Below are 12,137 nucleotides of genomic sequence, written 5' to 3' on the forward strand. Positions count from 1 at the left end.
TTCAGCGCGAAATTCAAATAATGAAAGCACAGCCCACTCGATCACGCTATAGAGCGTGCAACTTGCGTGATCGAGTGGGCTGTGATGAAAGTAAGTTAAGTAACACTATACTTTTAAGTATGATTAGTTGCTTTTATTTAAAATGACTTCACGGATTGGAATACAGGGTTATAGGGGCTCCATCTTTATAAATAAAAATGAAGCCCTTACATTTTAAACTTTGATACAATTGTTCATTCATTCATTTCTCCATTAATCCAGTTTCCTTCAATTTGTTAAAGAAAAAACGCTCCAAAGTATTCGCGCATCTATAATATTCTGTGTCTGGATTATTATAGGCTCGGCAATTGCTAAAAATCCTTCCCATATCGGCAATAAAAAGTCTTTTATGAACATAATATTGGTTTTTCAATCTATCTGACATTGTCCTCAAATCTAAAAGAAAAGAATATAAATCTGAAAATTACAAAATCATTAAAATTAATTTAAATTTTTTAATTGTTTTACCCATGGGATATTTTATATGGTCATAATAATCAGGGGCCTCTGATGTTTCAACTGGTCTTTGAAAAGGCCAGGCACTGTTATGGGCCTAATTAATTTAATAATTATTATTTAAAAATTAAAATGCTGATAAAATTAATTCCAAATAAAAATAATGAAAAAAATTATCATACTTTCACTTGACTAAGAATAGTTTTAAAAAGTTGATATAGCTCTTCTTGGTCCATTTTATCCTGTTTTGAAGTTGGCCTTCAATTTTATAAAACACCGAATTTAGATTAAAAAGCCCAATTATTATAAACATTAACTAAATATTTTCATTATATTATTACATTTTCTTATCAGGTTTCCACCCAGCCTCCTCTACAAATAATTACATAACTAATTGAGTATTAATGAACATCTTAGCAAGTCTATGTACTTACTTATTCCAGGAATAGTTTCAATTGGTATTTGTCTAACACCAACACTGAAACATGTCAAACCAGAATAAACTTTTGTCATTTGTTCCTGTTGCTTTTCAATAATTTTCTTAATTATCTAAAGAAACATTTATAATATTAAATAACTTCCCATTTAAAATTCTACGTAACATAACATAACATAACTCTCCCCCCTTCTTACTTCTTTCTGCTTCCTAATAACGCTAGTAAACTCCGTGTAAACAATACTCGGGTTTAATTCACAACCCATTAAAGTCGCCCCTTCATAATCCTTAATGTAACCCTGATAAACGGATTTGGAAAGCGTAATTTCCTTAGAGAAACCTTGTTTCTTGAAATACCCAATGGCAAACTCATCAGCAAATGTCAGGAAATGGAAGATATTGTATCTAACGTGGTAATCTTTCAAATGATTCATTAAGTGAGTTCCATATCCTTTAACTTGCTCATTTGATGTAACAGCGCAAAAGACAATCTCGGTAAAACCTTGAGTGGGAAACATTCTAAAGCAAATTCCACCAATAACCCGATTGTCTTTAACAAGTGCCAATGTTTTGTGTTTCCTAATTAAATTAAAAACAGTTATTTTTTCTAATTAACTCAAAGATAGAAGACTAATTAACTTCTTACGAATCAAAAACCAATCTAGTGATATATTCTTTTGGCATTCTAGGAAGTTGGTGAGAGAAAACATTCTGTAGGCCAACAAGCCAAATCATGGATTGTTTAGAGACTTTTTTCGTCAGAGTATTTCCAACAATATGGAATTCAATTACTCCTTTCTTTTCTTCTTGTCTCGCAGCTTCATCTCTGGCTACATTATCAACTAATAAAGCAGCCGCCTACAAAATACAAACCAATTTAGAATTTTTAATTCAACAAAACAAATACAAAGACTTGTATACTTTGTTTAATGGTCCAATCATTTTCTTGGAGTTATTAAGAGATTCTAAAACATCCGCGACATATTCTTCAGAAAGATCACCTGTAAACAAACCCAAGCTAATTAAAGAATGAATTAAAATTATAATTAAATCTAACTATATAAACAACCTTCTATTTTTCTCCGTTTTACTTCAGGCACTGGAATTTCCTCCAATGGTCTTTTCTCAACTACATAAGTTGATTAAATTATAATAATTATTTTAATGAAGCATGCAGTTCATTAATTTCCTCAATGACCAGTAACTACCACACCCTTTTGTACCTTTAACCTCGCTTGTACCACTAGATTTAGAAACTCTGGCGACATTATTCATCCCTGGACTGACATTAAAGGTGTTGAAATTTCCATCAACACCTTGAGCTGGGGAAGTTGAAACCGTTAACTTTTCAAAAGTTCTTGTTTGGGTGCTATGGGCTGAAGATCCAATAGGAGCTGAATGAAAATTGGATTGAAATACTTTAATTAATAATTAAATTAAATTAAAATAATTAAAATTAAAATCAATCGCACCTCCTTTGTCAATAACAGCAGGGTTATTGGCAGAGGCTGGTGGTTGCTGTTTAAAGTCTGGATCCCATATTGGTGAACTAACAGCGTAAACTTCTTCTTCAAGCATGGAAAGGAATCTAAATTAAATTAATGATGAATGAACCTAATGACGTCTCAAATATTAATTAATTTAGTTTAGTTTTACCGAGGGAAATGGGTCAATACTAAAGTTCTCTTTTCAGGCGGCATTTTATCTTTTTCAGCTCTAAATTTATCTAAAAGTTGTCTCCTCATTGTTTGGAACACTGATCTCAAGAGAGTCCTCCCAAAAATACTGGTGGTCTCAAAATGAGCCAAACTATCACAAAATGCGGGAACGTGGCAATAACACAGCCACCTTGTATAGTTTATTTTGTAAGCTGAAACATCTTCGTTGGGAGAATGAGTTTTCCTAGCCGAAGGGGTTTCCAGTTTCCAGTGATTTAAACAGTGAAGGAACATCTTTGCTAATTCATACATAGTTTGCCATTCTTTTTGGGCCAAATTGCCAAATTTATAACAAACAAAGTTTGTCACACCCTAAAAACAAATTAACGTCTTAGTTTTAGATATTATAGAAGAGAGATGAAACCGAGGGGGCCGTCATTACACATGAGAGCGTACGAGATTTGAAATCTTTCTCGATTTTGATGATTTCAAAGATTTAAGAATGATTTGACTGATTTGCTGATTTGGAGCCGATTTGGGAGTGATTTTCTCGATTTTACGATGATTTCGATTCAATTTATGTGATTTGAAGGATTTGGAAATGATTTGAACGATTTGTACGATTTGAATGACTGGTGACTTAACGAGGATTTGAATGATTTGTCGAGGATTTGAATGATTTGGTGCGATTTGCATGATTTGGTAGTGATTTGAATGATTTGGTGCGATTTGAATGATTTGGTAGTGATTTGTCGAGGATTTCAATGATTTGGTGCGATTTGAATGATTTGGTGCGATTTGAATGATTTGTCGAGGATTTCAATGATTTGTCGAGGATTTCAATGATTTGGTCGATTTGAATGATTTGTCGAGGATTTCAATGATTTGATGCGATTTGAATGATTTGGTAGTGATTTGAATGATTTGCTAGCGATTTGAATGATTTGGTAGTGATTCGAGTGATTTGGTGTTGATTTCATAGTGATTTTAATGATTTGATTAATTTGATGATTTCTTGATTTGACTGCTTTGTATAGTGATTTGACTGATTTACAATTGATTTCACTGATTTGAATGATTTACTAGCGATTTCACTGATTTGTGCAGCGATTTGAAGGATTTGATTGATTTCATAGCGATTTTAGTGATTTTCTAGATTTGGGAAGTGATTTATGTGATTTGAATGATTTAAAAAACCAGGTGTACGAGATTTGAAGGAGCGACGGCCCCCTCGGATGCCACCCATTTTTTTTCTAATACTTTAGCAATGCTTGGCTTTTCAAATGGAGGATTCCCTAAAGGTCCTTCTACCGATGGTTGACTCATTTGCATGATACTCTTTCTTAAAAGCTATACAGTCACCAGGGTTTAAAAGATTACCAATAAATTAAGTTATCTTTGAGCCTGGCACTATTTTATCCACCTTAAAAAGGTAGAAGTAAACTTGTTTGGTATCGGCATCCTCTTCTTTATGAACACACATAAATAGGTTTTCGACATCAACCACAATTCCTAATAAACGATTCAATTCATCTTCAGCTACATTTTCCAAATGAGAGACATGAGCTCCTAAAACGTGTCCGCAACTTCTACAAGGGTCATTCAAACTAGCCACCGCTTGTGATACATCCAAACGTGGCGGAGCCGGTAATTGATTAGGATTCTTCCACCCATTACATTTACAACCATCATCAGCCTAAAATTATATTCCTTAAATTTGGAAATAATCTAAGGGAGTGTAGTTTTATACTTTGCACGATGAATAAACAGCAAGTTTTTCGAGTTTTTTACTTCGTGGCCAACTTTTAACGTGAGCCTTTTTTTGCGCAATCCTTTGAAGATTGTTTTGTCTACTAGACTCCACATTATTTTGAGCTGGGGATTGTGGAGTTTGATTTTCTGCTCCTCCTCCGTGAATAGGAGTGGAATTTGGGGTTGACATGATCTATAAAATTAATTTAAAAATTTAAAGAAAAAGATAAAATTAACGCAGTTCATACACTCTTAGAATGGTCAAAATTCTCCCCAGTTTTCTAGCGCAGACTGGATCATTCCAAGACTGTTACTAACATAGATTTTATAGTGTAATGGCAGCCCTCTGGATTTGACTGTATTAAGCTCTATGGGGAAATAACATGGGGTGCCATTAGTCTATACGTATCGCGACCGTAAGCCTTGGTCTACATTCGATAAATTGCCCATATAAATAAGCCGAGCGCATTGAATTCATTAAATAAATTAAATTAAGTCTTACTTTTATAATTAATACATAAATTTAGTTCACATTGTACTAATCAAAAACACAAAAAGGAATACAAGCGCTTTAGTCAACTAAAGCAAATTAACAGTAGGTCAAAGGTTAAAAAGACAAAAGGTCCTGTCAGAGTGTGGTGACTGTGTGTGAGGCTGAGCTGTCAATCACCCAAGAGCGGCCGAAAATTGAGCGCGCTTAATTTAAAGATAATTATTCATTATCCAAGATAGATAATATTAAAGATTTTTCCCGACAAAAGTCTTTAAACATCAAAATTACCTTTTGAAGGCTGAAGGTAAATTAAATATTTCTATATTCTTAAGTTGTTTCACATTTTTATTGGTATAATATAAAAATATTGCGAAAATTCTTATTTATGTTGAAACTATAGTGTCCAATTAATTTTTAATTAATCCGATTCTTCACTTTGTTTCATCGTTTCTATTTAGTGGTTACTCTTTTGTTAATATGCAGAAAGGTAGTGGAGGTGGAGGTGGAGGTGACAGGAGAATGTTCCATAAAGGGGGAGATGGAAAACCTCGTGGTTTTGGCTTTGGTGGTTTTTCCTTAGCTACCAAGAAACCAGAACCCCAACTGGGTGAGAGTGCATTAGCCGAATCTCAACCCAAACTACCCGTAAACAGACAAGGATATGTTGGACTACAGGCCATCACCCAAAATGCTGTAGACGCGTCGTACGGATACCCGAGAAAGAGGCCAAAAACTGAGGAAGAGTAAGCTGCAGGTGGAATTCATAATCGTCGAACGCAACGCAATGTACTACAGGCGAAGGCAGGGCGTCGTGCGCAAAAAGCAGACGTTTGCGCACGACGCCCTGCTTTTGCCTGTACTAAATTGGGTTGCGTCCGACGTTTATGAATTCCACCAAAATAAATCTAAACGAAGCTAGGTAAGTCTAAACGTGACAAGCCAACTTTTAAGATACTTCGAAGAAGATGATGAGGATAATGGACATGCATCGGGTAACTTGGAATATATTCCGGCACCTGGAAGTCCTACACTTCAATCTAAGCCAAGTTCTTCTAAAAAACCAGTCAATACTGACTCGGATGATAGTGAAGATGATCCTTTAGACGCGTTTATGGCTGATTTAGAGGTGCAAGCCCAAAAAGATCAAGCTGAAGCTAAAGAAAAAGAACTAAGGACTGCGAGAGAACTTAAAGAAGAGAATGCAAAAGAATCTAAGTTAGATCATCAAAATATTTGTAAAGAAATGACGTTTTACTAAAACGAAAAAACGAAAAATTTTAGGGGAATAAGAGATGATATTGAGAATGAGGATGATGAGGAAAGTTACTATCGTTATATTGAAGAGAATCCAAATGCTGGATTAGACAAAGATGACAGTGATAATGAAATTGAATATGATGAAGATGGAAACCCTATTGCACCGCCAAGATCTAAAGTAACAAAGAAATACGCTATAAAAATAATATGAGAACAGCTAGAGTTGCCATCAACTTTTTATTTTTCCAGTACATTGATCCACTTCCGCCAATAGACCATTCTGAAATTCATTATGAAGACTTTGAAAAGAATTTTTACGAAGAACATCCTGAAATAGCTAATTTATCCAGCTTCGATGTTCAAGAGCTACGAAAGAAACTTGGAATTAGAGTAACTGGAGCTGACCCACTCAAACCTGTCACCAGTTTTGGTCATTTTGGTTTTGATGAGAAACTTATGAAAGCTATTCGAAAATCAGAATATACCCAACCCACTCCTATTCAAGCCCAAGTAAATTACCCAGTGGTGTGCGAGTCCCGTTTTTTCGGTTTCGAGCCGAGTCCGAGTATCGAAACTAATTTCTTATCGAGTATCGAGCCGAGTCTCAAAAATACTTTCGAGTATCGAGTATTTAGATAGGTCAAATTTTGTTTGTTCTTTCGAGTAATTATCGAGTCTCAAATATTGACTTGTCGAGTAGCAATTTTGTAAATTTCTTGAAAATAACGAGAAGATTTTCAATTATCTAACATCTAACTAGTTCAAAAAGATTGTTCGTGATCAATTAAACATTGAACAGGTGATTTTCAAAATAAATGATCATGAACTCATCGTCTGCTATAGTTGTAAGCCTCGGACTCGAGTATTTAAAATGTTAAAAAGCTACTCGAATCTGTCTCGAGTATCTCAACGTGTTGTTATCGAGTATCGAGTCGAGTACTCGGCTCGATACTCGAACCGAGTACTCGAACTTAACGAGTACTCGCACACCCCTGAAATTACCCCACAAACAATAATACAACACAATACAGGACCAATGACATTTTATTTACTATTATTCCTCGAGGGTATTCCAATTGCTTTAAGAGGAAGAGATATGATTGGAATTGCTAAAACAGGTTCGGGAAAAACTGCAGCTTTCTTATGGCCTATGTTAGTCCATATTATGGACCAAGTATGTTAAAAACATTATAGGGGAAGTTACCGTGGGTTCAATTTCAATTTTCCTCTATCAATACTTTTAGAGGGAATTGAAACCCGATGAAGGACCCATTGGTTTAATTTTAGCCCCAACAAGAGAATTAGCTCAACAAGTTAGTCGATCCATTTCATATCCATCTTTAGAGTTGAAAAAGGATTATAACTATATAATGTTTTTTTCTAAAAGATCTACTTAGAAGCCAAAAAATTTGGCAAGGTTTACGGTATCAGGGTGGTGTGTTGTTTTGGAGGTGGAAATAAATGGGATCAATCCAAAGGACTTCAAGAAGGCGCGGAAATTGTTGTAGCTACTCCTGGTCGAATGATTGACCATATCAAAGCAAAGGCTACAAATTTACAGCGGGTTACTTTCCTAGTTCTTGATGAAGCTGATAGAATGTTTGACATTGGATATGGTAATATCACAAGGGAGTACTGTCTAAGGAACAACCCTTTTAATAAAGAACCGCCGGTTTTTCAGGTCCTCAAGTTAAATCTATATGTGACCATGTTCGTCCTGATAGGCAGACCTTAATGTTTAGCGCGACTTTTAAGAAAAAAGTTGAGAAATTAGCCAGAGTGGCTTTAACGGATCCAATCAGAGTCGTTCAGGGAGAATTAGGAGAAGCCAATGAAGATGTTACTCAAATTGTTTTAGTCACGCAATCAGGAACTCCAAAATGGAATTGGTTACTCAGTAAATTGGTTGAATTTACTACAGTCGGTAGCGTCCTGATTTTTGTCACTAAAAAGACCAATTCCGAGGAATTGGCCAATAATCTTAAAGCAAATGACTTCAATGGTAGATAGGCCTTATTATTGCGTCGTTATTATTATAATCAATGTAATGAAAAAAAATCTGTTCCCAGTTGCGTTAATTCACGGAGACATTGATCAAAACGAGCGTACTAAAGTCATAGCATCATTTAAACGAAAAGAATATCCAATTTTAGTGGCTACTGATGTCGCTGGTTAGTTTATTTTATAGTTTAAAATTAATGGGACACATTAATCACGAAATTAACTTCTAGCGCGTGGTTTGGATATTCCACACATAAAAACCGTCGTTAATTACGATATTGCTCGAGATATCAACACACATACGCATCGTATTGGTAGAACGGGAAGAGCGGGAGAGAAGGGAGTAGCTTTCACCTTGGTGACAGAAAAGGATAAAGAATTTGCGGGTCATTTAGTGAGGAATCTTGAAGGGGCAAATCAACCTGTACCCCAAACCCTTCTTGATTTAGCTATGCAGGTAATTAATAGAGTAATTTCTCGTTTGTATTATAATTATTTTTTTTCTAATTAATTCTTTTACTCCTCCAACAGAGTTCGTGGTTCCGAAAATCTCGATATAAGCAAGGCAAAGCCAAGAAAGTTACTATGGGATTTAGAGGCTTGGGTTATAAAGAAAGGCCTGGTCTTGGTGTTGATTCAAATGAAGTATGTTTCAATTCACCTGACCAGTAATTGAGTAATCATCAATCATTAACGAAATATTTTAGACCCCTTCAAATAGCTATGTAACTCCCGATTACGCGAGACCTCAACATTCAGAGCAGTCGAGTAATATGGTTTCTCCTGTTCCGAGAAGTAAAGGACCTCAAAGTGATCGTATGTTTGCCATGAAGCAAGCATTTAGTGTTAGTAGACCGATATTAGTCTTTAACTATATTTTGAAGGATTTCCTTTAGCTAATTTTTTTTTTTCAGGCTCAGTATAAGAGCCAATTCTGCGCAGCCACTGATACTTCTTGGAAATCAGGTTTACCGCCTGATAAAGCAAATCCGGGAGCTCACCAATCAATGGCCGCTCCAGCTTCAAATTTGCAACGAAAGAATAAGAAGAGCAGATGGGACACTTCCTAAACCAAAAAAATTAAAAAATTAAAAAAAAAAACTTTTAAATAGCGAATTAATGAATTTTCATTAAATAATCATTGCAGTTATTAATAAAAAAATATCTTAAGCAAATTTAATTGCTTTGAAGAAAAAAAACTGTCAGTCTTTTTGAAATAATTACCTAAATCCAAATCCTCAATAAATGAATGTTTTACGTAAAGAAAGACTTGGTTTCATTTTATTCTTACCACCAAAATGGCGGGGTAACTTCACAACTCGAGTTCATTTTTAAACACCAGATGGCGCAACAATGGCTCCTCCCCTTTTCTTCAAAATGGCGGAGAAACTTCAATACTGGGCAACTCGTGTACATGGTTCATTTTTTAAACACCAGATGGCGCAAAAACAGTTTTTCCGGCGCTAAACGTTTTCCAGCGCTAAATTTGAAATCCAATAAACTACGTGTTTGAAGTCACATCAACTTGACAGTGAGCTTCATTAAATAAAAAGTAAAAAAACGGAATATATTATTCTGTTCCTATAAACAAAGTAGCGGCAAACATTACAATTTATATTTCCCAGAAACAGCCAAGGAATACCTATCCCCTAAGCCTAATGATTAAAATCCCAACCTATTATGCAAATTAAACGCTGAGTAATAACGTTAAAGTTCGACGTTACTCAACAGTAGCTTAATAATATTATACAGGAAGGAAAAATAGACGCGCCTTAATATATTTCGAGTCATTAAACACAAGAGCGTTTTTATTCAAGGTCTCGGTTAAGGTGTTGTTAGTGTTTAACCACATTTGGTTTAAATATTTAATTATATACTCGAATAATCATAATTTTATAACATCCCCCCCTTCCTCGCAAATGTTTTATAAAACAGTTGCTAGTCGTTTTGTCATTTAAAATACGTTTATATTATAATATGTGGGTAGCCAGCCAGCAGCTTGCTTATAAAACATTTTTCCACGACTGACGTTTCCGTTTTGCCTTTTGCAACGTAATGGAAGAAACAAAGAAAAAAGAATCTATTTTTATTTCAATCCCCCTTCCTAGTTATAACATTATCTAAACGCGTGAAATAATAAAATCCGGAACAACACTTACTAACGGATTTATATTTTAATACCTAAATAGGAAACATAATACTCGACGGAAAGGTCGGATGCGATTTTTCTTACATCGACAATTAAACGGTTTTTAATTATACCCTCATTAGCTTTCACACTAAAGTATAAACAGTTAATTACTAGACGTCAGAACTCTGGCGATTTATACGGTAAGAGCAAGAAGTGATATCTAGTTTAATAGGGAGAAGGTATAAGATGCATAAGTATTAGCGCGCCATAGTCCTAGTCTCCCTTTCAAAATACAAGGGGGGACGTAAAAGGAGGCCGGGCTATTTCGCCTCTCCTCAGTCGGAAAATACGTAATTTTCGTCATTCGCGTCACGCTGACGTGAGTTTTCAAGTACCAATGAGATGCTGGTCATAATTTAAAGGCGGAGATTAACTCCGGACCTACGTTTGGACTGAAGTTAAAGCAAGAAATGTGGCGAATTTATACCTTCTCCCTAATAAACTAGATATCACTTCTTGGTAAGAGAAAAGCGCCTCTAATTTCTGTTCTTTGCCCAAGCAGTACCAATTACTTGGAGCCACTACTGACCTTTAGGTCTATAAATTTAGAAGGAAAAAAAATACAAATATTCTAAATTAAATTTAATATGAAAAAATTCGCGAGCGCGCGCAAAAAGTGGCGGCAAATTAATCATACGTCGTTCCTAAAACAATTAAATTTCTTTGTTCAAAAATTAAATCTCTACAAAACGCTTATATGGCTTATGTCAGTTTGTCAGCTAGTTTTTACGAAGTTAACAGGCAAGGGGCAAATACCATCGTACGATATGTCTGTGCGTCTGACTATATACATATATCACTTAATGAATCATGAAATTCCGTATTTAATTTTGGCTGACTTGACGATAAATCTAATATTGGCACCAAGGAAGAAAAATAAATAAGAATAGAGATTTAAACTCGATAAAACTTTAACAGAAGTAAATTAACTTCGTTGCGAGTTTCTGAATGTCAAATAGAGGAACAAGTGAACTATACCATTGTATTTTTAAAATTTCAATGCCAGACTTAAAAACAATGAAGTGGTGGTTTAAACTGTCTCGCAAGCCGACTACTTGTTAAGAAAAGAAAGATAAGTTTATTCGCCCCTTTTTGAACCTTTTTTTTATTATTATAAAAGGCTATAAGCCAAAAATATATAATTAGAAAATAGTTTAAGGCCTTTAAAATAATGCGCCAGTTTAAAATTTTTTGTCCCTCTAAAGGGATAATGCCCTGCCTTTTTTTTTAAAAAAAAAAATTAACAACCCCCAGTCGCCAGGCTCCAAAATTCAGTAAAATTATTTTTAAAAAATCCCTTTTTGCTCTTGAAACAGATACAATAAGCACGATTTAGAAAGAAAACAAAGATTGAAAATTGGCCGGAAGTTACAAAACATCATGATTCATTTTAAATTCTAACAGACAGGCTTAGAAACACTTGTTGCATTTCAAGGATAGAAAACCTGACTCATTCCGATTGGATTGGAATCACGGCTAAAATGATTATTCTAAAATGGTAACTTTTAAGGACTTGATCGCGTTACCATCCTTAGCAATTTACGTAAATTATTGGTTTCGTTATTGGTCCATTAAAATACCGTAAAATCCATTTCCGACGTGCCAAATTCTTTTGTCGAAATCGCCTTTATTCCCCCATAACATCTTCGCAAATCTCCGATCTGTGAGTCAGTAATAAATTCTTGGAATTCTCTGTGGCTTCCTGAAAGCTACGGAGGTTGAAAGCTCGTTTCTTTCATTGAAACGAGACCGCCCTGATCTAAAAACACCTTCAAAGAAAGATGGGGAGGGACCTCTTTTCTGGTCCTTTTCTATCTTGAATCCATCAGTGACAGATAACGCAATAGGGTCAAC

General features: G+C 35.0%; 2 protein-coding genes across 4 annotated transcripts; one reads left to right on the top strand and one right to left on the bottom strand.

Annotated features, from left to right (window-relative positions):
* Positions 1 to 111: 111 nt before the first annotated feature.
* Gcn5 (Gcn5 acetyltransferase) lies at positions 112 to 5,297 on the bottom strand. Of its 3 annotated transcripts, none has more exons than XM_089842987.1 (16): positions 5,123 to 5,297; positions 4,340 to 4,534; positions 4,013 to 4,285; positions 3,850 to 3,939; positions 2,588 to 2,961; positions 2,404 to 2,519; positions 2,155 to 2,325; positions 2,001 to 2,060; positions 1,853 to 1,932; positions 1,578 to 1,789; positions 1,129 to 1,510; positions 930 to 1,044; positions 837 to 867; positions 678 to 753; positions 508 to 592; positions 112 to 435 (listed from the first exon to the last, which is right to left on the bottom strand). In XM_089842987.1, the coding sequence occupies exons 2-16, from the start codon at positions 4,529 to 4,531 to the stop codon at positions 242 to 244; spliced, it is 2,451 nt and encodes an 816-aa protein (XP_089699113.1). In that variant the 5' UTR covers positions 4,532 to 4,534; positions 5,123 to 5,297; the 3' UTR covers positions 112 to 241. The 3 variants fall into 3 exon arrangements, with proteins under 3 accessions (XP_089699113.1, XP_089699112.1, XP_089699111.1); XM_089842986.1 differs by lacking the exon at positions 5,123 to 5,297 and adding an exon at positions 4,844 to 4,984; XM_089842985.1 differs by lacking the exon at positions 5,123 to 5,297 and adding an exon at positions 4,590 to 4,608.
* A 14-nt stretch (positions 5,298 to 5,311) lies between these two features.
* Positions 5,312 to 9,359, top strand: LOC149661466 (ATP-dependent RNA helicase DDX42). Its single transcript, XM_089842988.1, has 13 exons — positions 5,312 to 5,577; positions 5,786 to 6,049; positions 6,116 to 6,269; positions 6,341 to 6,601; positions 7,158 to 7,265; positions 7,336 to 7,404; positions 7,479 to 7,707; positions 7,773 to 8,093; positions 8,161 to 8,262; positions 8,323 to 8,549; positions 8,624 to 8,737; positions 8,800 to 8,937; positions 9,007 to 9,359. Exons 1-13 carry the CDS (start codon positions 5,312 to 5,314, stop codon positions 9,160 to 9,162), a joined length of 2,409 nt encoding a protein of 802 aa, XP_089699114.1. The 3' UTR covers positions 9,163 to 9,359.
* The last annotated feature ends 2,778 nt before the right edge of the window (positions 9,360 to 12,137 follow it).

Source organism: Phalangium opilio, unplaced genomic scaffold (assembly GCF_054372755.1).
Source record: "Phalangium opilio isolate 3A_F unplaced genomic scaffold, DU_Popi_V2 ptg000070l_1, whole genome shotgun sequence".
NCBI lineage: Eukaryota > Metazoa > Arthropoda > Arachnida > Opiliones > Phalangiidae > Phalangium > Phalangium opilio.

Excerpts from the sequence above, each read along its gene's own strand:
- LOC149661466 (XM_089842988.1), top strand. The coding sequence starts at position 5,312 with ATGCAGAAAGGTAGTGGAGGTGGAGGTGGAGGTGACAGGAGAATGTTC. Across the intron at positions 6,050-6,115 it reads GAGAATGCAAAAGAATCTAA|GGGAATAAGAGATGATATTG; the intron begins GTTAGATCATCA and ends GAAAAATTTTAG. Across the intron at positions 8,263-8,322 it reads AGTGGCTACTGATGTCGCTG|CGCGTGGTTTGGATATTCCA; the intron begins GTTAGTTTATTT and ends ATTAACTTCTAG.
- Gcn5 (XM_089842987.1), bottom strand. The coding sequence starts at position 4,531 with ATGTCAACCCCAAATTCCACTCCTATTCACGGAGGAGGAGCAGAAAAT. Across the intron at positions 2,326-2,403 it reads TGCTGTTATTGACAAAGGAG|CTCCTATTGGATCTTCAGCC; the intron begins GTGCGATTGATT and ends ATTTTCATTCAG. Across the intron at positions 868-929 it reads TGAAACTATTCCTGGAATAA|AGGAGGCTGGGTGGAAACCT; the intron begins GTAAGTACATAG and ends AATTATTTGTAG.